Source organism: Ailuropoda melanoleuca, chromosome 6, assembly GCF_002007445.2.
Source record: "Ailuropoda melanoleuca isolate Jingjing chromosome 6, ASM200744v2, whole genome shotgun sequence".
Classification (NCBI taxonomy): Eukaryota; Metazoa; Chordata; class Mammalia; order Carnivora; family Ursidae; genus Ailuropoda; species Ailuropoda melanoleuca.
In genome coordinates, this window is record NC_048223.1 from 89,534,044 (window position 1) to 89,559,042 (window position 24,999).

The 24,999-nt window shown below is 46.2% G+C and overlaps 1 protein-coding gene across 3 annotated transcripts in view; it reads right to left on the reverse strand.

Moving 5' to 3' along the window:
• VSTM4 (V-set and transmembrane domain containing 4) overlaps positions 1–24,999 on the reverse strand; it is a 91,501-nt gene that overhangs the window by 61,567 nt on the left and 4,935 nt on the right. For all 3 annotated transcript variants that reach the window (XM_011234679.3, XM_034662851.1, XM_034662850.1), the window contains exon 3: positions 7,358–7,426. In XM_011234679.3, the coding sequence (XP_011232981.2) occupies positions 7,358–7,426 (69 nt within the window). The remainder of the gene's footprint in view (positions 1–7,357; positions 7,427–24,999) is intronic.

Genomic DNA, 24,999 nt, shown 5'->3' on the forward strand with positions numbered 1-24,999 from the left:
GTGTGTGTGTGTGTGTGTTGGGGGGGTGGGAATCCCAGAAGGCTATATACATACGATTTTATTCATATAACATTCTTGAAATGACAAAATTACAGAAATGGAGAACAGATTAGCAATTGCCAGAGGTTAAGGAGGGACAAGCTGATGGGAGGAAAGTGGGTTTGGCTATAAGAAACCCTTGTGGGGATGGGAATGTTCTGTGTCTTGGCTGTATCAAAGTCAACGTCCTGGTTGCCATGTTGTACTATAGTTTTGCAAGATGTTACCTTCGGGACAAACTGGGTGATGGGTACAAGGGATCCCTGTATCATTTCTTAGTAATGCATGTTCATATACAATTGTCTCAAAACAGTTTTTTTAGGTTAAACTTTGGGCCTCTGTAACAGAATACCATCGACTAAGCAATTTAAACGATAAAAATCTACTTCTCCCAGGAGCAAGGTGCTGGCAGAGCCGGTATCTGGTAAGAGCTCTCTTTCTGGTTTGGGGACATTTCCTCTTGGTATCCTCACATGACAAAGAACAGACAGACACCAAGCAAGCTCTTATGGGGTCTCGTCTTATAAGGGCAAATAATCCCATTCATGAGGGCTCCACTCTCGTGACATACTCACTTCCTACAGGCCCCACCTCCTAATTATGGTCATATTAGGGGCTAGGATTTCAACATACGAATTTGGGGGGGACACCAACCTTGAGCTCATAACCTACATTCATTTCTTAAACTCCAATGATCAACTTCTTCGCCAATCTGATTGATAAAATGCCAACTGCTCAGAAAGGGAAAGGGAAGCCAAAGGCAGTATTTTACCCTTCTCTGCAGCAAAAAGCTACAGTTGTTTGAACTTGACAAAAATGTTTTTCTACTGACTTAAATTTCTTGAGCCCACAGACATTTATTATCAGCCATGTTCAGCACTTGCCTAAGTACAAGAAATATAACAATGGACATTTAAAAGTCTCATCAAGAAATCAGAGGGCGGCATGGCATTTGCGAAAACAGGAGTGTGTGCCCAGTACTAGAAACACACAGGGAAGGAACTCAACCGGCCTGAGGAGGACTGGAGCTCTGTGCTGAGTCATTTTTTTAAAAAAAAAAAAAACACAAAGTGCAAAAGTATATGGAAATAATAAAAACACAGAGAGAGACAGGGTGAAAAAAGTGGAAGCAGCTTCATGGGACCTTATTACTGGCCACTCAAAGTGTTTCTAACTGCTCCCTATAATAAATGAGTATGATGAGTACTTACAAAACTCAAACCTTCATGCATCTCTCGTATTAGGTTTTTAAGATGAAGTTCCTAGAAGTGGAATTGCTGAGGCAACAGGAATGCACCTTTGTAAAGCCACTGGGACCTGGAGAAGCAGTTAGTAAAGTGTCCCCGAAGGAAAAAGCAAGTATGCTGGGGGCAACAGGGAGGCTGGCTTCCACAGGGAGCTGGGGAGGCAGGTAAGGCTATGGTCGGCGAGAGAGGAAGAGGGAACATGGGACGGAATCAGACATCTCAGGTTCCTTTCGACTCCCTTTCCCCGGGAGGCTCAGTGTTGTCTCTGACCCGGAGTCCACGATCCTCCCACGGTCTTAGGCTCAGTGAGCATTTCTGCCTCAGCTAGTCTCAGAAGGTTTCTGTTCTGGAGCTTAGGAGCCTGGACTAAAGTAAAAGAAGTAGAAAGCACAGCAGGATAAGGCTGCAGGGGAAGGAACACCTGCCCTAATACTTAAGGGAACAGGAGGGTGGAGAGGAAGAGTCTGCTACAGAGGGAGCTGGGAGCCAGTCACAGAAGCAGAGGAAGACTGAAGGGAGAGTTCTAGAAGCCAAGAGAGTAGATGTCATAAGAAAGATTCAACAGTATCAAGTTCTGCTGCAAAACATCCACTGGATTTCCCTGCTCGGAAGCTACTGGAAAAGTCCTGGGGGAAAGCCAATTCAGTGGGATGGTGAGGACCGAGCCAGATTACAGGGGTCAAGAAGTTTGAGACAGGAAGTACAGAAACCCTCTCCTACAACAAAAATCAAAACTGCCTTTCGGTAGAGACACCTGTGTCTCCGATGCGTGGGCTTTGCAGATTCACTCGGTGGGAGCTCTGAGTGGTCGGGAGTTCGGGGCTTGGGTCTCCATTTAAACAATGAAACTCTGAGAGCTAGAGCAGAGGTCACAGACCAGGATTCACGACAGGAGCACAGGATGGGCCAGAACACGGAGAACATACGTCCAGTCCTGGATTTACAAGCAGTTGAGCAAACTGATCGGGGACCAGGACTGCGTAGCTATTTCTGGCGCGAGAGGATGGCAAGTAAGGCAGTCCCACTGCCAGAGGTGGGGCGCGAGGACCCAACATCTGCCTTGAAGGGATTCCAAAGATGCAGGAAAGGCAAGGGCAATCTGGCTTCCGTCTCACTCTTCGTAGGAGAGACAAACCGTGTCACTGAAGTTGCTGGACCACTGGAGCACAGCAGGCGCCCTCCACAAGCTCCCTCGTCACCGGAGCCCTTTCCTCGGTTTGGAAACTGTAGCAATCAAGCAGGGACAAGGTCATGGTGAGACTCTCCCACGAGCGTCCCCAGGAGCACACTATAGACATCTGCAGCCCGTTCTGCCCTGGCAGGAGGTGAGGGGCTGGGAGAGGTCCAGGCACTGGTTTCAGATCACAGCCTCCACCACATGGCACAGAGGGGGCTCTCCACAGGCAGCCCTCGCTGCAGACCATAAAACATCTGGCCAGTCCGGAAGACTCAGCTACGCCGCCAAGCATGCAGGCCCACGGGCTGGGGACACTGGCAGACGGGCACCAGCCGCCTGTGTGTGCATCCCCACAGGCCTGGGAGCCATCGCGCCTGCTCTCCATTGTGTGCTTGAGACTATAGGAACCTGAGCAAGCGTCACCTTGCAGGAGGAGCAAAGCTCAAAGAGAACATCTGAGTTTCCCTGGATGGACAGCACCCAGGACCCGAGTTCCAGTTTTTCCCTCTGTTTCACGTGTTCCTTTTGCTGCATACAGACAATTGCCCTGTTTAATCTACTCAAAACACTAAAACCACCTCCCCTGATTTTCTCTGCAAACAGAGGTAAAATGCTGAGCCATCTGAGCCAGGGTCACAAACCCCTAGATGGGCCCTGGCCCCGCCACCCAGCGAGCTCGAGCGAAGCTGTGCTCTGTCCGGCAGAGGAGGCCCCCACGCTGCCCCAGACAGCCCTGCTCGGCCTGGAAGCCCGCCCCATGCAGCCTTCTCTCTGCCTTTCCCTCATCTTCCTTGTACACACCTCTCTAATTTTAAATGTTGGCTCAAAGGTTTTAAAACTCAGACCAGACCGGGCCAAACAATGCTTGTCTGGAGGCTGAATCCAAGCCTTCAGATCCAAACTGAACAGAACATGTGCCCTTAGCCAAACCTGGGGTTCACTTTTAAAACACCACATACACCTGCATCCTCGAAATCATTCTAAAAATCTCGTTACGTTCCTCAAACACACGTGCAGCTTTGTCTTCTGCCATCGGACTTCCAAAGGCACCAATGTCATTTTTAGGCTCAACTGCAAGCCGCCATGCAGAAAATGTGCCCCCCGCCCCAGTCCAGGCCTCCCTGAAGCAGATGGCGGGGCCGGCAGGCCGGAGGGCCCCTCACGCGGCAGGGAGGCCGAGACGGGGGGCACAGCGAGCCTGTGCCAGCTCCCCCCTCCCAGCGCACCAAGCCACCCCACGGCAGGCCGGGCAGAGAGGCCCCAGCGAGAGGCAGGCAGCACCTGTTGCCCAGCAACCCTGAGGCCAGCGGGAATATTCCGCACTGCTCTGAAGCTCGGTGGTCCCAGCATGCCTCTGCACAGTGAACGAAGCAACTCTCCCGACCACTGACTCGAGAAAGTCAATGTCAGTCCTCGACTTTTCCAGGGAAAATGCAAACACCAAGAAGATCTCAGGTCTCTGCAGCAAATGGTGTGTTTCTTTCTTTTTTTTCTTTAACCCAGTTTGTAATATCATCTTGCTCGGGGAGAAATACCTGACCAATAACCCTGAGGGATTTTAACTCACTCCAGCATTTCACCAAGAAGCCTGACAATGCTGGGTTTTGTGCTGCAGGCATGTGACCCGCTGAGCGAAGTCCCGGGAGGACGGCTGTCCATCAGCAAGGCCGGCTGCCGCTCGCCCATTCAGGAACAAAAGGGCAAAGGCCCGGGATCAGGCGCCAGGGAGTTTCATCTGTACCCCTGACCTCGCCGACACTGTGGCTGGGGTAAGAAAGCAAAACACACGGCTCCCGCTGCCGGAACCACAGGGCAAGGGCGCTCTGGAAACAGCTGCTCTGAGGCATTAGAGTGAGGATTCCAATTCTTTTCTGAAGGGACATAATTCTCTGTGTTGAGAAGCCCACGCTGGGCTATGGATTTGGGGTACAGAGCTATGCCAACAGTGACCCTGATAGTTGATAGCTACATGTGAATTATAAAGTACTATTAATTATGCACTTGTTTTAGACATGCTGATTATGCTGCAAGGCATGGCGGGACCATATGCTGAAATCTTTCCAAATATATGAAGTCTTGTTTTTTGTACCATGGGTATTTTTTTTTAAGATTTTATTCATTTATTTGAGACAGAGAGAGAGAGAGAGAGAGGGAGAAGCAGACTCCCTGCTGAGCAGGGAGCCTGGCATGGGGCTCGATCCCAGAACCCCAAGATCATGACCTGAGCCAAAGGCAGACACTTAACCGACTGAGCCAACGAGGCTCAGTACCATGGGTTACTTCTAAATAGGGTCCTTAGACCACTTGCGTTGGGGAAACAGCCTGGGCCCAATACAAATGTTTTGCTCCCTTCCTAAATGCAATAATCAGATTCTCTGCGGGGAGCCCAGAATCCGGGTTACTAACAACCCTCCAGGAGATCCTTAGGCATCAGATGATAAACAAGGCTCCCGCTGTCACAGCTGCCAGGGGCCTACCTTAGGGATCCCCTGGATGTCTCCATACTTCTCCCCCACCGTAGAGCCTGGGTCATGGGGCAACTCCCAGAAACATGGGGTAAATCAATTGTTTTTTTCTACTGCTTTACTCTATGAGGAGTCAAGTCACTTTCATCTCCTTGCTAACAAATAGGCATTCCCTGAATGAAAGGCTAAGGGAAGGAGCTGGGGATTATTTTGCTGGGAGAGGATCATTAAATAAAAAGCCACAAAGCCTGCATAAGAAAAGGCTGGGAATACAGGGAATCTCTACTGAATGAGAGTGCAATCTGACAAAGAAAATATTTGATGGCAAAACAATGAATCCCAATGTCCTATCTGGGTGACACTGTCTGGTTTGCAAATAATGTTCATAATCACATTTACATTTTTCTGAGAGAGAAGGTGCCTCCATGCACTGCTTTTAGCTGGCTATTGGAAGAGGTGGGTTTGGATCCAAGTGTCCGTCCCATCCCCATGGGACACAATCTCCTTCCGCCACATCTGTGAGTTTCCTAAAGGTGAGGGAAGGCCCCAAGGCACACTCACATCTCCCCAGATCTGTCCGGCACGGTGATTCATCAGCAATAAATGCCACGCCTTCGCTAGACGCAATCCTTCACAATTTCCTGGTCACCTTTTGACATTCATCAGTTTTTCACTGACCAAGGGCTCTGCCTAAGAACTCACAAAGTGCATTCTTTCATTGCTTCTGGTCATAATCTTCACCTGCTTTGTGATAATCATTCCCGTGAACTTTCCTCACTCCAAGTAAGGCCAGGCTCCTCCACCTCAGTGCTCTTGGACGTTTGGGGCCAGATACTGCCTTGCCGTGGGGAGCTGACCCGTGCATTGTTAAGACCTTGAGCAGCACCCCTGGCCTCTACCCGCTCGATGCCAGGAGCATCAAAAGGTTAGTAGTGGGGGTGTCAGGGTGGCTCAGTCGGTTAAGCAGCTGCCTGTTTCTGATCCTGTAAGTGAGGGGCGGGCCCGACAGCACGCATCTGTATCAGACTCCCAGGTAATGCTGCTGGGGCTGCTGCTGGGATCACCTGGAGAGCTTTCAACAAATTCCAGCTCAATCAGACTTTCCAGAGCTGTGGCCTGGGCATCAGTGTTTTTAAAGCTCCCCATGGGATTCTAACATGGGTTGAAAATCACTTGCTGAAGGTTCTCAAACTATTTCTAGAATCCCAAACTCTGCAAGAAACAGGAGATAAAATTTGTCACAGTAGATGTACATTTCATTTTATACTACTTGAAGATCCCTCCCTAAAATCGCTTAGGAGTAGGAATTCTAGAACAAAACAAAACAAATAACCCCAAATTATACAGATTGGAGCTTTGGCCTTCACTCTTTCAAAACCCATGGGCTGATACCACCAGGGATTCCACCCTACTCTTTACATATATATGAAGTATGCCCCCTCCTCTCTCTCTCTCTCTCTCTCTCTCTCTCTATATATATATATATACATATATATATATATATACAGTTTTTTGGGGTTTTTCAAAAGATTTTACTTACTTATTTTAGAGACAGAGAGCACAAGTGGGTGAGGGGCAAAGGGGAAGGGAGAGGGACAAGCAGACTCTGTGCTAAGCCCAATGTGGGGCTCCATCTCACGACCCCGAGGTCATGACCTGAATTGAAATAGTCAAGAGACGACGCTTAAGCGACTGAGCCACCCAGGTGTCCCCTCCCACCCTACTCTTGAATAAGTTTACTATAAGAAAACAACTTGATGTCATAGCACAACTAAGAAGTCAGGGTCCATTTGTTGGCTAAATGCAGTAGGAAATTACTCAAATAAGAGGGATGGAAGCTATCAGCAGAAGGTGGGAGGGGAAGGGACAAAAGCAGGGAAGGAATGTGTTTCTTTTCACAGAACCAACAGTCCCAGCCAAGGAGATGGGCAAGTAGGTGTTTCACCTAAGACCCCCCACCCTTGCCGGGGATGTCTCCACTAACAGCCCCCATGGGAGCCAGTGTGAGCCAGGCTGGAGCTGCACAGAAGCCCCCTGAGCTGACCTGAAGTTACCTTTAGCTCATTATACTAACATCACTTCCTACAGGCAGCATGTTCTGCCATTTTTAGAACGTGTGAGGTACGCATTTGCATGCTGACACGCTAGGCATGGGCGAAGGAACGGAAAGTACCTATGCCAGCTCCCCGCCCCAGACCCTAACACAATGAATAAACACTTCCTGTACTAACCCCATGGGGAGACGGTGCTTTGAGAACTATCTCCCAGTCCCCTCACTTGTAACAAGTAATAAAAAGTCCTTAGATTTCGATATTTCCTTGGTTTGTGTTCAGTTTGGTATACCCCAAGTGCACCTTCTTCCCATTCTATTCCCTTCCTATTATCTAAAAGGAAAGGCATCTTATAATAAAGAAACATGCAAGGCCTACCTTCAAAAAATGCCCAGGTCTCCTTCTTTTTCTCAAAGGACGCATCTTCAGAAGCTTTGAGGGAAATCACTGTAAGACAAAAAAAGAAATGGCACAGCGTGAAGGACAGTAGTTTCTGGGCCCGGCCCACACTGTTCTCCAACATAATGCCATATGGTGTGTACGGCAGTTACATTTATAAAGCAATTTTCCCATTTGCAAAACCACATTTAATTATCACAACTCACACATTAGGGAGAGGTACAATGCCTGACACGTAACACTTGAGGCACCAGTGGGGGGAAAGTAGGTTGTCTTTGTTTAAAAGCCAATAAATGGCAAAGCTGGGACTCAGTAACGTAGAAGTCCCACTTGCCTCATATACTTGCAATACAGAGTCCTCCAGTGGGAATCCCAAGAACCAAAACATTTATTTTACCATTTTAGTGCACACCTTTCTAGGTACAGCGCACTTGCCGGCTATCCCTAGAAAGAGCAGCCTGAAGTCATCTGACGGCTCAGGGTCTGCGCTCTGAGCACCATTCCATGCCAGGCAGGCACGCACAGCAGGAAGCATCTGATTTTGAGATTATTTTGTCCACTTTTAGCCGGTAGTTGGTCATTGACCTTTTTGTGCCTGTTTTCAACAGTCCGGGAAACAGAACAGAGCCACACAGTGTAAAACCTTGAATGTTACATGAAAGAGGCTGGGACCATGGAAGGAAAGATTCCATGCATACGAGTAATTTTATCATGGGTCAAAAGATAAAAATTAAGCTGACCAAAAAAAGCAAAATGTCAAGGAATGATATTACTGTCCGATAGAACTTTCCAGGACGAAGGAAATGTTTTACATCTGTTCTGTACATGTAATAGCCACTGGCTACTTGCGGCTACTTGAGAATGTGAAATGTGGCTAGTCCACATGGGCCTGAGGAATTGAATTTTTAATTTAATTTTAATTTAAATTTATGTAACCACCTGTGGTCTGTGGCTACCACACTGGAGACTTCTAGAGAAGAGAATCTAGGACCTGAACAGAAAGACAAAGGAGGTTGGAATGGAGATTGAATCAGAATGAGAGGCAAGGCATATGGGAGAGATCGTCTGAAACTTTAACTCTATTTACTGTCCCTTCCCAAAACTTTTGCATTATATTGTCATGAATTTCAATCTCAATTTTCCATCTTTTTTTTTTATTTATTATTTATTTGACAGAGATAGAGACAGCCAGCGAGAGAGGGAACACAAGCAGGGGGAGTGGGAGGAAGAAGCAGGCTCATAGCAGAGGAGCCTGATGTGGGGCTCGATCCCATAACGCCGGAATCACGCCCTGAGCCGAAGGCAGACGCTTAACCGCTGTGCCACCCAGGATTTTAACTGCCTCTTTTTACTTCTCTAGGCCTTATACTGGGTATTTCCTATTGACCCATCTTGCAGATCACCAATCTTCCCATCTGATAAACCTGTCTATTAATTCTTTTTTATATTTAATTAATTTATTCATCTTTATATATCCCAGCTCCCAGATGAATTTCTCCAGCTTGTCACCTAATTTCACAACCATAATTTCATATTATTTTAATGCATATGCCTGATAACTTTCATATCTGCATCCCCAGTAGATCTGTTTGTTATTTGTCTTTGTTTTCGATCCTGTCCCTTGCTATGTCTTAACACTTTTTTTTAAATTAAATGCCAGACATTGTATATAGAAAACTATGGAAATGCTAGGCAAAATTTTATTTTCCAGGGTGCCTGTCAGGGTCAGTGTGTAGAGTATGCAACTCTTGATCTCAGGGTTGTGAGTTCGAGCCCCACACTGATTATTTTTTCAGTGTCCATAAAGTTATATTCGAACATAGCCACATTTATTTGTTTACATATTTTTATTAATAATATTTTTATTATATTATGTTAGCCACCATACAGTACATCCCTAGTTTTTGATGTAAAGTTCCATGATTCATTACTTGCATATAACACCCAGTGCACCATGCAATATGTGCCCTCCTTAATACCCATCACCGGTCTATCCCATTCCCCCACCCCCCTCCCCTCTGAAGCCCTCAGTTTGTTTCCCAGAGTCCATAGTCTCTCATGGTTCATTCCTCCTTCTGTTTACGCCCCCCTTTCTTCTTCCCTTTCTTCTCCTACCGATCTTCCTACTTCTTATGTTCCATAAATGAGTGAAAGATCTTGAACATTATTTTACTTAAAAATAAAATCTTAATTTTTTTTTTCTGGTAACAAGTTAAAGTAGAAGGATGAACACCTAATCCAATCAGGATTTTAACTGCCTAGAGTCTAGGTTTCAGTTTTATATGGTCTGAACTATCTCTGGTTTGCCCTTATTTCAGGGATCCTCAGTGAAAATCCTAGAGTATTAACCAGGGCCCTTCTAATTGTTAAAATTGCCAAAAGCTCTGCTTGCCTCCTAGGCATCCTGATTGATACTTTCTGCACAGCTTCTCTTAACTAGTGCTGCTTAAGTATGAATTTCTTAAAGAGTTAAGTGTCTCTAACAATTGGGGTCACTAGCTACTCTTCTCTACGCTCTATCTAGGCAGTCCTTCAGAGAACAATTAGGATAGCTGAAATATATATGTGCACATATAATTATGTAATATAAATGTATGTATGATATATAAATATGTAATTAGGACAACTGAAATGCAGCTTTTTTTTTTCCCCACTTTGTAATTGTTCTCAGAAGGAAGGCTTTGGTCTGCTATAAGCTAGTCTGTGACTACTGAAGAACTCTCCCGTTAGAACCTAAATTCCTTAAAACATATCTTCTATATCCCCAACACTTGGTAGACTGCCTAGCAGCTGGTAAGTGCCTAGTAAATAAATGGACAATCCATTTCTTTCTGAGTGCCCCACAAAGTAAGCAGTCTGGCCCTCCAGGAATGAACTCTTGGTCTTGCATGGAATATTTGATAAGCCACATAATTTCCCCATCATCCATCCTGCTTAATTTCCCCACCCACAGCTGACTGCCAGAGCAATCAATCAGATTCTTCCTTCAAGAATTTAAACTAAGAAACACAGTATATCTGGTTGTTGGGGGTCTTGGGGCTCAAAGAGCTGGTGGCCTTCCGGGCGGCAGCCATGTTGGAAAAACAGGCAAGTGGAATGGAGCAGGGGCAGAACCCACAAGGGGAAACTGGAAGTGAGAGGACTCGTGGGACTGAGCACTTGATCTTGCTGGAGCTCTAGGCCCCAAGAGGCCTGATGTAATGTGGTTGCTATCCTTGCATTCTATGAGCTCCATATCCTTCAACTATCCCAACCTTTCTTCTGAATTAGTTTGAAAGGGCGTTCATAGCTTCAACTAATTGAGCCTAGGCTAGGATAACCATAAAGAGACCCAATGAAGACAATACAGAAAGGAAAGACAGATTATCTCCAAGGATCTTAGTTTTCAGGAGATCAAGGATGCCCTTCATCATCCAGAGCCTTATCACTCCAAATGTGGCCCACAGACCAGCAGTGCAATGCCACAAGTGCACAATCACAGGGTCCCCAAGTCAGACCTACTGGATCAGAATCTGCTTTTAAACCAGATACCCTGGGTCAATCACATGCACTTTAAAGTTTGAGATGCACTAATACACACTGGGTTGAAAAAATAAGTTGCCATTTACTGGTTGCGTAACCTTGGGCAAGTTGCTTGATTTCCCAGTGCCTTAGTTTCACAAATAGGGATGACAAGTGCCTACTCTTACGGGATGTGTAAGAGTCAAATGGGTTAATATATGTGAAGTGCTTAGAACACTGCCTGAGACTGAGTGAGCCATTTTTATCCACAACGATGTTAGCTCTATAAGAAAAGGGATTTTTATCTATTTTCTTCACTGCTCTAATTCCTGTACCTAATTCCAGCGTGGTCCTTTGCTGATAGCCCTTTGTTTCACTGTGTGACTCTTCAATCGTCCAAATGGTCCACAAGAAAGGGTTCCTTGTCCTTGTCGCTAAATGTCTACAGTTCAAAAGGACTGCTACCATCCTAGCAGAGGCAGGTGCCTTCGGATAACTTTTTCTTCATTTTTCATTTTTTCCTTGCAGAAATTGTGGGCCCTTGATGTAGTCGATAACAATGGCCTTGCCTTATTTGGGATACAAGAAAACAAGCTCTCCCTGACCAACTTATAGAGATATGGGTTGAAAGAGCCAACAAACTGGGATCCTAAACTAACAGGGCTCTAAGCAACGAATTAATGGATGTTCCTCATTTCCCTCCAGCACAACTTTTTCATGGGAAAATGCAGTAACTTTGTTTGCACACGATTACCAACACTGGTCATAACTTTATCTGTTCCGCAGACTCTTTCAGAGCTTCGGAAATTTTTCCAAGGTTTTGCCATAACTATCTTGTTTCAGCTGCTAATCCCCTGCTATCTCAAAGTGAATTTGATACATTGTCAAGCCCTGTGTCTGAGTTCACACACTGTGAGGAAACAGTGTGGGACACGGCCAGATGGATAGAAGGGCTTTGTAGTGGACAAGCAGTGAGTCGGCCGACTTGATCAGCGCACTGCCCTCACAGCACGGCTGCACGTGGCAGACATAAATTTACAGCTGCCAACCTGGAGACGCTGAGTGCAAGAGGCCACTGCAGGGTAGATATGGAAGAGGATAAAATAATTCAAGGAAACATTCTTCTTCGCCACGGAAAGAGCGGCAAGTTTCCAACTGCCGATTATTCATGTTGATCAAAGACTTTCAGAAATAAAATGCCAGTTTCCTGATCATAGAGCATTTGTAATGGCTTCCAATGAACTTAGCCATCAGAAGGCTGCAGCCTTTTAAATGAGATTCCATAAATCTATGACTTCCAACTACATTTCCCTCACCTGGTGATCTGGCTGGATTCTCAGACAATTGGAAAGAAGGCAACAAGCAACCTTTCATACCCAAAGTGCTAACTCTTCCTAAGGATCACCTCAAGGGAGCTGAAAGTCCTTATCTTCTAATAGCTACTTCTCATTGGGGGTGTTCCCACCATAATCCCTCCAAGATTAGGAATTCACATGCATTCAGACAGCCTTTTAACCACTGGGTTGTCTTGTAGGGTCATGCAGGAGGGATGGGGGCTCATCTTCTGTGCTGGGTTTCCAAGGTTGGGAGGAGGAATAGCACTTCTGTCCTTCCCAGAAGGGGGCGTTTACTTGCGTATCCCTGCCTGACCCTCCCTCCTGTCCCACATCCACTCGCCCACCCACTCCCCCAGGGAAGGGGGTTGGGGAGGAGTCCCTGATCCAGGGGAGCTCCTGACACATTGCCCCTCTCTGGGAATGTAGTCAAGCCCTGCGCAAGGTAGCCTCTGTCTTGCTACCTGCTCTGAGACTGGGCTCTCAGCAAATAGCTAATGAGGGGATAGGCAGGGTGCAGCCCCACGGGAAGCTCTCATTACCCCAGCCCCTGGGAGTGATGCCAACCCTGCTTCCTGGGGAGCCCTGCCACTCATGTGCACTCTCCTCTTCCATCTGACCTGCAAGGACCACCTCCACCCATGACGTGTAGAGGCCCCGGCCCGCCACGCTGGGCCTGGGGGAGGGTCCCAAGGAGGGTAGTGCAACTGATCAGGAGAGCAAAAGGAGGGGCCCCTGGGTGGCACAGCGGTTAAGCGTCTGCCTTCGGCTCAGGGCATGATCTCAGCATTCTGGGATCGAGCCCCACATCAGGCTCCTCCGCTATGAGCCTGCTTCTTCCTCTCCCACTCCCCCTGCTTGTGTTCCCTCTCTCGCTGGCTGTCTCTCTCTGTCAAATAAATAAATAAATAATCTTTAAAAAAAAAAAAAAAGGAGAGCAAAAGGAAGTCCAATTAGGTCTCGGCACCAAACCACTTTTCTCAATACAGCTTTATCTGGAATAAAGTGGGCATTTTTATCTCTGTCTGACTCCTAGGCCTAGGACTCACAGTAGAGAAAACAAGTAAAGACCATTCAAAGCTAGGTGACCTACTGACTGCTTTGTAATTTCTTGGGACCCCAGTGCCCAGCGGGCAGAGCCTGCGTCGGAACTTCTGGTGAGGTGGGGGCCCAGATGATGGAGCTTCAGGCTGTCTGGGGGCCTCTACCCAGGGCAGCAGAATCAGATGAACCTCAAAAGGGGCAAGTTGTGAGATCCGCCCTGTCTTGGCCCCTCTCGGAAGAACTGGTTGAAAGTGGCTGCAGGATCAAACCGTCTGGAAGAATGCAGCTCAGAGGCACCCAGACAAACTGATCGTATCAGCCTCGTGTCTGGAGAAGCAAGTTGGAAAGAAAGAATCTTAGTCAAGCCCCCTGTGATGAGACCCGTGGGGAAATCATCACTCAAAGAGGTGTGAAAACTGAGAGGCTTGATTCCTAACTTGGACAGAATGTCCTGCCAACTCCCGTGGGGAGGGCATGTTTCACAGGCTGTGGCAGACTGTGTCCCCTGAGTTTACACTGAGACCCTGGGACAATGCCGTCCAGGCTGAGGGGACTTCCACTCCCCTCCTGGTCTGCTTTTCACAGTTCATACTGACACCCTTTTCTGGACCTGCGCTGACCCCGTCAGCCATAGAACAGGTGGCTGACAATTTTTAGGAGCCTTGGAAAGGCTCCCTTTCTTCCAAAACTCTTTCTCATCTGCTGCCCTGTGTCCCCAGTTCCTTTAACAAAAGGTCCTACAATTAAAGGAGTTTAAATTGCAACCATGGGTTACATCCAAAGGAAGGTGCACAGCACATTTCTGATACAGAAAGCCTTCTGGAATGCAGGTATTGATGGAGAGAGGTGTAGAGGGGTCCCCAGCACAGCCAAGACGACTACGGAGGTTGCGGGGACACAGGAAAGGCCAGCCTGCGTTCAGGGGACTACCTTCGCCTTTCTATTCCCACTGCTTGTCAGGCTGGGCTAAAGTTTTCTCCCAGATTACACGGCTTTTAATCATAGAGGGTGTTACCTTTATTTAGTGCCCAAAGACCAAGATTCCTAAACTTCAGTGTGCAGTGGAATTCACTGGGACTCTTGCTAAAATGAACATTCCCAAGCATCACCCCTGGGCTTCTGATGAGAAATCTGGGGAGGGCTTGGGAATGTGCGTGATTAGGGAGCACATCGTCCAGGAAAGCCTGAGGCTCGGCGTCTCAGGGCTTCACTCAGAGAAGCCCTGCCTCATCCACTCTGAGTAGAGAGGTGAGCACAGAGTCCAAGGAGACGGAGGAGAGGTGATTCAAGTCATGAGGAGCCAGACCCTGGAGCTCAACCGCTCGTCCAGTCCAGGGCAGGGTCCAGAGCTCCAAACTCAAGCAATGCCTCTTCCCGTTTAACCCAGGGAAAAGAAAAGTAACAGTAAAGCCTAAGGAGTAAGCCTATCCCATGAGTGTTGTTTACAAAAAACTCCAAACATGCCCTTTAAATAACATGTCTCAGGACAAAAGAACACAGTTTTCAAGGAAGTTACTTTCTAAAGAGCAGACCACGTATAATGACTGATGTGTCTCCCCATGCGGCTGACTCAAACTGGAAACCAGAGAGAATCTGAGTGAGAGACACCGTCTTCCAATGGTGACCTGGTATTTCATACCCTCCCTCCCTGCACAACGTGTTGCCTGAGAAAGCATCACGGTGCCTCACTCCTTCATCTTGTTCGTTATCCACACCCCCAGCTGACGCGAAGGTGACAGCTGGCACTGCACACCTCTTTGCATCCCAGAATCCTTCTTGGCCCTTGTACGTCATAGTTACTTTGAACGAACACGTGAATGGAATGAGCATGAGCATTGGTATTGGTGGGTCAAGACCTCCCAAAAGGAACTTGGTCCTGGGACGATGACACTGTTACATTCTGGAAGGCTGGAAGAGAGGCCAGGAAGAGACCCATCCTACCCAGTCACCTCCCTTCATCTGGAAGCCCCTGCCTCCGAAGCATGGGAGTACACCATACACTGAGCCATCAAGCCTGACTTCTCCGCGGAGTTCTGGCCTCGGGGTTCTGGGTCTGCTGTGATTAATCCTAGGGCCTCTGAGTTCTTAGTTCATTACAGAATGGAGGCAGGAAGTCCCAAGACCTTAAGCAGAAGACAATTCTTAAGTTCACTGGAGTTGAAAGGAGAAGCCACTGAAAGCCCTGGTCCCTGGCATGTAGATCTCATTGATTTGCACCCAGGGGCTGTAGGAATCCAGACGGCAGACACCGCCCTGCCTCAGTTTCCTTAAGCAGCATCTTGTACAGAACCATAGGAGGGGAAAGTCAAAGGAGACCGGAAGAGGCTGGTGATAGGAAATACACAAGGAAAGATCCCTAAAGAAAATAAAGAGGAGTCAATACTTTGGCTGCAAATTCAAAAATGAATATACTCAGTTCACTGTCCCTTCTTATTCAACGATGGGACAGTTTCCCAAGGAAAAAACTGTTAAAAATGTAGCTGTGTAGCCACTATTTATAACTCGAACAGTGTTCTCAGGGAAGGCAACTGCAGCCCCAGGGACACACAGAGACTTTCTCTGTCTCTGACCCTCGGAAGTTTGCCTATTGCTTCACTTCCCCCTTGTGTCTCCAAGATTCAGGCCAAAGGCAGTGTCTCTTGGGGCTCAGACAAAGCCATCCATGTGAGGAAGGCCTCTGCGTGACCTACAGGGAGCAGCTGATGAGAAACGGAAAAGCTCCCACTGTGTCTATTTCAAGCCACGCTTTTCTTCTGCAACCCCGTAAGACAAATTCTAAAACACATAGGAAGGCAAAAGAGCAAACAAACAAACAAAAAACCCCGGATTAAATAGACTTCCCATTATGACAAGGCAGTTGGAAAAGTAGGTCGCCTTGGGAGATGGAATCCGCTGCAGAACACAAAGGCCATGTGTATGCCCCGCCAACAGCCATTAGGAAACGCTGAAACGTAGGGCTTGGGGACGCCTGGGTGGTGCAGTCGTTGGGCGTCTGCCTTCGGCTCAGGGCGTGATCCCGGCGTTCTGGGACCGAGCCCCACATCAGGCTCCTCCACTAGGAGCCTGCTTCTTCCTCTCCCACTCCCCCTGCTTGTGTTCCCTCTCTCGCTGGCTGTCTCTCTCTGTCAAATAAATAAATAAAATCTTTAAAAAATATATATATATAGGGCTTGGGAACCGGCCCTCTCCAGATACAATGCCGGGCCAGGTCTCTATATTTGCTTGCTACCACCTTCCACTCCTTGTTGCCATTCATTAAAATGGCATTTTACCAAAGAGCCTGGGTCACTCGTTCATTCTTTCTTCCAAAAAAAAAAAAAAAAAAATCCTCACTGACCCCTTCTATGTACCATGCATTTCAGAAGAATCCGGCAGAGTCCCTGAAGTTGAGGTCCCTGGCCAGGTCCACCTGCCAACCTTGGCTCTTACCACTGCCCTGCTCTGGCCTTCACCAACCACAAACATGCAGCCAGCTTCAAGTCATCTGCAAATTCCTCTTCTCGCCCTCGTCTATCCTTTAGCTGGACCTGTTTGTCTCTTGACATGGCACGGCCCACAGCTGTCATAGCCCTCCTCACCCGTGGCCCACCCGCATCTTCTGGGTGACCTTCTCATTTCCCCCGAGAATGTATCCTTGTCTCTCCTTTACTCCCAAGCTAGCGTCACCCTCGTCTCTGGCCCGTTCACACTCCCTTTTTATTAGCTATCTCCATAATATCTATCAGATCTATGCTCGTATCTACATGTCCCCTCCTCCAGATTGCGAGGCTGGGGCCTGGAGAGGGTGGAGATCAGACCTCCCCACCCGTCCCTCTCTTTCAGGTAGGCACAGTGATATCGGGTTCATAAATAGGGACTTAATACATGTTTGTTCAGTTTGATTTCAGCCTCTTAAATTCTTCCAAAACCACGGCAGCTGGAGTGAGGGTAGGCACACTGAAGAATTGTTTCAAGTGTTGTTTAAATTACGCTCCTGTTGTCAATTTGTTCCCTTCGAGGATCTGGACCTGTTGACACTTTCAACATCATGATGTGTGCTTGCTTAATTAAGCAGTAGTACTAAATGTTTAGTAAATCTCACTCCTAATTATCTGCTCCGTGTCTCCAGAGAAAAAGGAATTATTTAATTTCTTCCCCTGAAACTTGAAATACAGGTTCCCTATGGTAGTACTTTCAGATCCAATTATTAAATTCCCTCTAACATTTTGGGGCTAAGTAGTCAAATAAGCAATTGTAATTTCATCTTTGCCCCCAAATACTTTTAGGGTAACAGAGCTTTCTGTTTGCTTTGTTCATTCCCCGCATTTAAAGCTTATTTATATAATCTTAAGTCAAATAGTCATTTGGCTTATTAAAATATGTTATTTGGGGTCAGACTGAGATACTGATTAAATTGCAGGAGACAGCCTTTGCAAATTGCTTCTATTATTAGCATTTTCACTGTTAATGAAGACGTCTCCATCGGAAAGTATGCAGATTCATTTTGGCTCAGACTATCAGTCTGCCTCTGAGTCTGTGGGTGGCAGGACTGGGCTGAAAAGCCATCGAAGATAACGTTTTATGAGGTCTGGGGAATTAAAGCTGCTGTCCCTTAAGACCTCACCAAGCAGCTTCATCTCACCATTGGGTAGTAGCCCAAACCTCTGCTTGCACTCTTTTACTTCCATTCTGATTTCCTTGTTCGCCAACTGCAACCTTTCTATATCACAGTGCTGGGTGCAGGGCACTCAGGACCCCACCTCCCTGCTATCCCTGGGGTCGGGCAGGACCTCACCCTGCGCTTCACCTCACTGTGTCTCACCTGCAGTGAGGCCCACATCTGCATTTCACCTGCTCATGATGAATGAGTGAGAAGATACTACCTAAAGATGACTGTCATTGGAGCAGGAGACACAGGGCTCCCGGGGCCCCTGGGGATCAAGGTGACTGCACCTGGTCCCCAACTAGAGCACTGTGCTTCTCTGGATTTCCCACAGACTGACCTTCTGGGGCTCCAGGCAAAGAGCTGCTGTACCTTCTCCCTCCAGTGCTGACCTACTAAGAACATTCTGCTTTTTCCAGACCGCCAGTGGGCTGGTCTGGCGGAGCCTGAACCAACACCAACCCAAACTAGCTCCTTCTGTTGCCCCAAATGTTGGCTCCATCTCTGGCCCCTGTCTCTTGACATTCTCACCCCCGTCCCCCCCTCCCTCCACCATGGCTTCAGCTGCCTGACTCAGAAATCAGTTCTCAGTAGCCGGATCAGACAGAAGCTTCAGCTCCTCGTGCCTGTGTAACTACCAGACATCGGTGCAGCGTGGCCTCCAACTATCTTCCTCTCAATCCTAAATGCCCCCTATGGACCAGCTGTGGGGTCCACCCTGCTCATACTACTGAGTTAGACCTTGGGGTGCCATCCCCAAGCTCTCCCTCTTTTCTCAATCGATTATAAAAGACATCTGACCTTTCCACGTCCCTCCATTCCTCCTACCAAATGTGGTCCTCCATCATTCCAAGCCTGGGCAACTACAAAAGGCTGCCTCCTCGTCCTCCAGTCTGGTCCCCCAAATCCATGCCCTGAACAGGCAGCACAGGGATCTGTCAGGAGACTTTAATACTTCCCAGGGTTTTCCAAGGCCTAAAGCAGAGATCCCCCAAACTGCCTGATGATCAAATCACCTAGACTTCATGTTAAATATTCAAATTCCACCCCAGGCCTAATAGACTGGAAGCCCCTGGGCAGATGCTTGGGAATCATGGGAATGTTGACAGTGGCCCCGTTGATTCTTATCATTAGGCGAGGTTGAGAAGAACAGCTTACAAAATCAAGTGTAAATTCCTTAACATTCAGTACAAGTCCCTCCACCTTCAGCCCTGCCTGCCTCCCCCAGCGATCCACGGCCACCCCCGGCCCAGCTCAGGCTCCAGCCCCAGCTCAGGCTCCAGCCCCAGTTCAGGCTCCGGAACCTCGGTGATGGGACGCCCACACGCGGAGATGCCGCCTCCTCCCGTTCCCAGCCCTGCAGAAATAGCACAGCCTTCTCCCTCATGCCCAGGGGCTCTCCCGTGCGTCGAATGAATGCCCCGTGCACACCGCGATCACTGCACCTACGTTACCCTGGAACATCCTATCTGTGTTATCAGCCACCCCTATAGACAGATCTACCCACATGTGTCCCCACGTCCCCAGCAGACCAGGTACTCAGTCAAACGCCCACTGAGTGAAGGGATAAATGAGCCCACCCAAGGTGTCTGAACCGTCTTCAACGTGTTATTTCCCGAGGCCATGTGTTCCCTGAGCCCAGCAAAGCTTCCTCCGCTGAACTTATCGCATCTCTGGAGGCTGCCACTCATTTCCTCATCACGTTCGCCCCCTTCCCTAGCTTGAGTCGATCTTTCTGGAAAGGAGGTTCCCAAAACGGACTGCTGTGAATCTCACCATTGCCGCACACACGACACAACCGCCTTCCTTCGCGGCGACACCAGGCCAGTTTGTACGCGGACGGAAATCCGAGCGGCTGTTCGCGCGGCCGAATCACACCGCAGGCGCACGTCCAACTCACTGCCGCCGTCACCAGCCACGTTTTCCCCACATGCATTGCTCTGCCATTTTCCAAATGGAATCTCATTCTGTTATTTCCTGCCTGTATTTCTTACCTCTCTGGATTCGTTTTCATTATGTTTTTACTCCTCGCTGACATGAAAAACATTTCCCAATTTTGTATTTTCTGTAAAGTTCATTAGGGTGCCGTGTGCTCCTTTTTCAATGTCATTGATTAAACAGTTAAATGAAATCAAACCTAACATTGGCCCTCCCGGTTTCCACTGAGAACCTCTCCAGAGGGTTCCAGCGCCATGTGTCACTTTGGACTTTTTGATCCATTTTCTCCGCAGGCAGGGCTTGCTCAGTACGATGCTCACAGAGCACGAACAATTGAAAAATCTGCATAACATTCTTCACCTTTCCTTCTCCCTCCGTGTAATTAAAGCAGTTCATCTGATAGGATTTCTCCAAAATAAGGTGAGCGAGACGGTCACATATTTTCAGTTGTCATTATTTATCATTGCATTTTGTGCCACACAGAACCCACAGCCCTACAGTCAGGAGCCCTCCCTCCCACGATCTCACACAGGCATGATTTGCAGATAAACCCTGATTTATTAATTCCCTAGTCTTCAAAATTCCCACTTCTCCATCACGTTTTACTGACATGCACAGCTAAAACAAAACGGCAAGTTGTGCTTTGCCTCAAATTAATGCAACTTACATTTCTTACCCAAACACTTTCAGAGATGTCTCCAGGGGAAAAAGCCACGACAAATCCATGTTTGTGCAGATTTTTTTTCCCCAAAAACTTGGTTTTTTTTCCCCACCACATATACATGCTCCAGGACTCACCCCAAATTGGGGGAAACTCAAAAATATATAAAGCAAATAACACTGCAGATATGGGGATGAGCTGGTTATTTGGTTTGGACTTGGGTATTTTGTTCTGGTTTTTTTATTACTCTGTATGACATTTATAAAGCATTTAAAAAGCACACAGATAACGAGCTGAACTTTGTAAGGCGCCCCCTCTTAGGGACGCAGCAGGGATGTGCCATGTCATGGTTTCTGTACAATTCCCTGAACACCCCGTGTAACTCCATCCCTTGTCCTCCCCTTCAGCAGATCAAATCAAAGCGTAGGTGATACGGACTGACATAGGCTCTCACCCTTGACTCCACTATCATATGTAGAAACAATTTAAAGATGCTAGACTTTAATCAGCGCTCATGAAAATTTAGTTGTGGCCACCATGATAAACGCGAGTTTCATTTATTCAACAACCTGGCAAGTGAGCTTTCCCAGTAATGACCTTTGCAACCGATAGGCCAATAACCACATTTCCATCCCTTTCTTCCTCAGAGGAGAGCAACATGTGACCTTTCCTAAGTGATAATCACTCCCAGGTCACAGAGGACTCCAGCTAAGGAAAAGTCAGGTGTCCTGGAGAATGCTAGAGGCTTGGAGACAGGGATTCAGAGGCACCTGCCTATGCCCGGACGAAGTCAGCCTAGGCAGTGATCTCCTTGCAACTGCAGTATTTCAAAATGAAAGCTCTTGGAATATCCAGCTGCCCGTTTGCGCTTTTCCTCTCGAGGCACTTCTTGTACAGACCAGGAACTTGCAGAAAACCTCGGCCCCCTTCCGTAATCCATTGCCCTAGGCCACCTCGAAGGTGCTGCACTGACTCAGGAAGCCAGAAGCCACAAGCTTTAAACAAGCGCCAGGTTGCAACTTACAACCAGTTTGCTCCTGCAAAGACCAGACCAGACCCAGTCAGAGCCACAGCGGACCCCAGCTCTGACCTTTGGACTTTTTCCCTCATTATAATACTAAAAAATCATGCCTGGGGGGTGGAGACTTAACATGCAAATAAAATGTTCTGTCAACTCACCTGCATGCCCAAGTCCCTGTATTTCCCTACCTTTACATGGGACATGTATACATGACGTCACTCCTTTCCTGCCTCTCCTTTCCTTCAAACACTTTCCCCCACCCTGGTTCGGGGAGCAGCCTGGTATCCCTCTTACTAAGGCTGTCTCCCTCATGCCCAGGCATGAGCTTGCCGTAAACGCTATCCACGCCATCCTTGGCCTTCTGTCTGTTCCTACCTGGGAGGGTCAGAGAACCCCGAGGTCAGTAACACCTTGACATAAAAAAAAAAAAAAATAGTAGGAAACTAGGTTTTAAAACTTTAGGCTATTTCTGACAAGTTTCTGGAATGGATTTTTTATTATTATTAAGACTTGAATTTTTTTAGAGAAGTTTTAGGTTCAGAGCAAAATTGAGGGAAGAATTCAGAGCTGTCCCATACCTCCAGCCCCTACACGTGCACAGCCTCCCCCACTGGCAACACCCCCCCACCAGAGGGATGCATTTGCTACAACAGATGAACCTATCTTGATACATCATAACCACCCAGCGTGCATCGTCTACCTTAGGGGTCACTCTCCGTATGGTATGTTCTATGGGCTTGGATAAATTAATAAAGACATGTCTCCACCATTATAGTATCATACAGAATGTTCTCATTGCTGTAAAAATCCTCTGTGCTCCACCTATTCATCCCTCCCTCCCCGCAAACCCTGGCAACCACTGATCTTTTTACTGTCTCCATAGTTTCACCTTTTCCAGAATGTCATGTGGTTGGAATCATACAGTATGTACCTTCTTAGATTGGCCTCATTCACTGCACAATATGCCTTTAAGATTCCTCCATGTGTTCATGGCTTGATAGCTCATTTCTTTAGAGTGGATTTTTTAAAGAGTTTTAAGAAATTTAAGAAGGAAAAGGAAAATCCTAAGAGACATTGGCAGGTCAATCCCAATTGCTTTTCTGATAGGTTTACTAGTAGGGATCATGAAAAAGTTACAGATATCTCAAAGCTGGTTTTTCAGTAGAGAACTGATAGTCACTAGCAGTGGCCATGTGGGCTAGATGGAAAAATATGGTCAAGATAAAAGCCCAAATGGTAAAATTAAAGTTCCCAGCACTGTCAACAGAAGAGTACAGGTAGATAGATGACTCACTACCCCTAAAGTCCTGGCCAATGCAATAAGGTCAGCAAAAACAATGACATAGCAATTTGCAGGCATTCTTGAGAAGCAACTGAAAAGATCTATATTCAAAAAAAATAAGATAAGTCACTGTGTTGCCAAATGCTAATCAACAACGTTTCTATACATCAGCAATAACCAATTTAAAAGATTGCATCAGAAACCAGGGATGTACTGTATGGTGACTAACATAATGTAATAAAAAAACATTAAAAAAAATTTAAAAAAATAAAATCTTACTGCTCCAAAAAAATAAAAAATAAAAGAAGTGTGTGTGTGTGTGTGTGCATGTAGGGAGAAGGGATAGATCTTACTTACAAGTGTACAACACTTAGAAATAAACTTAATAAAAAATATTCAAGACTCATGTTAAGATACTTTTACTGAAAGATTAAAAAAAAAATCACCTCGCACGCACGAAGGAACATAGCAGTTCCGTGGACAGGAACATTTAAAATCATAAAAACATTGGCCATCTGGGTGGCTAAGTAGGTTCAGCATTCGACTTTTGATTTCAGCTCAGGTCATGATCTCAGGGTCTTGAGATCATTGCAGTACACTGAGCTCCACGCTGGGAGTGGAGCCTGATGAAGATTCTCTCTCTCTCCTCCCCCTCAGCCCCTCCCACCTCTCCCTCCCTTTAAAACACACACACACACACACACACACACACACACGCACAAAGACATAAGATGTGTATACCCCACATCAAAGTAATTTATAAAGTCAATTAAATCCCAATAAAATCAAAACCCAACATAATTTCTAAAAAAAACTATGTAAGATCAGCTGAAGAAAAAACTAAATGAGACTAGGCAAGACATTTATTTAAAAAATGAGACTTGCCCTATTCTCTAATAATTAAAACAGTGCTTTATTGGTGAGTATGGAGTTTGCATTTAAATGTTGGAATTTTGCTCATACATTGTAGCATTTCAAAACAGGGAAATTTTATCTGTTCAATAGATAATGTAAGGACAATGGGATAGCCATTTGGAAACAAAGAGTTATTTTATTATTATTATTATTATTATTATAGTTATTATTCCACACCTTATACAAAAACAGATTCCAAAGAGATAAAGGAGTAAAACTTTCTTTTAAACCTTTAAAAATATTAAAGAAAAATACATAAAATGCTTTTATAAGCTTGGGTGGGAAATACCTTCCCAAATAATATACGAAACCAAGGCACCATGTGCAGTTTATTGAATAAATTACATCTCAATTTAAAAAAATATATAAATGACTGAAAAAAGGAATACCATAAAGGAAAAAAAAAAAACCCCAGCAAATTTGACAACATAAATATCCTGAAAATATAAAATATCTATGTGGTAAAAAAAATAAAACAAACAAAGTGTAAGGATAAGTAACAAACAGGAAGAAAATTCTGTATCATATATAACACCTAAAGAATTAATGATCAGGAAAAAATATATATATATATTTATATGTATGTATGAAAAAGACAGCAACCAATTGAAAAATAGGCAAGTGTTAGGGACAGACAATGACAGAAGAAATTTTTTTTATTATGTTCAGTTAGCCAGCATATAGTACATCATAAGTTTTCGTTGTACTGTTCAATGATTTGTTAGTTGCATATAACACCAGTGCTCATTCCAACACGTGTTCTCCTTTAATACCCATCACCAGGCCACTCCAAATTTTAAGATTTATTTATTTATTTTTAGAGAGAGAAACAGGGAGAAAGAGAGAGATAGCACGAACAGGAGGGACACAGGGAGAAGGAGAGAAAGAATCCCAAGCAGACTCCATGCTAAGTGCAGAGCCCAACACAGGGCTCGATCCCTCAACCCTGAGATCACGACCTGAGCTGAAACCAAGAGTCAGATGCTTGACTGACTATGCCACCCAGGCGCCCTGAAAGAAGAAATTTTTTTAAACAGTCAATAAACATATGATGAGATGTTCAACCTCACTAATAATTGAATACAATAATTGAAATTAAATTGTACTGAATATAATAATCGAAATTAAAACAACAATGAAATATTCTTTTTCCCATCATTGGGATAAATAATGAAAAAGATTAATAATATCCATTGGTAATGAGGCTTCAGGGAAATAGACCCTATCATGCAATGATGGTCAGAGTATAAATTTGTAAAATCTTTTTGGAGAGCATACGGGCA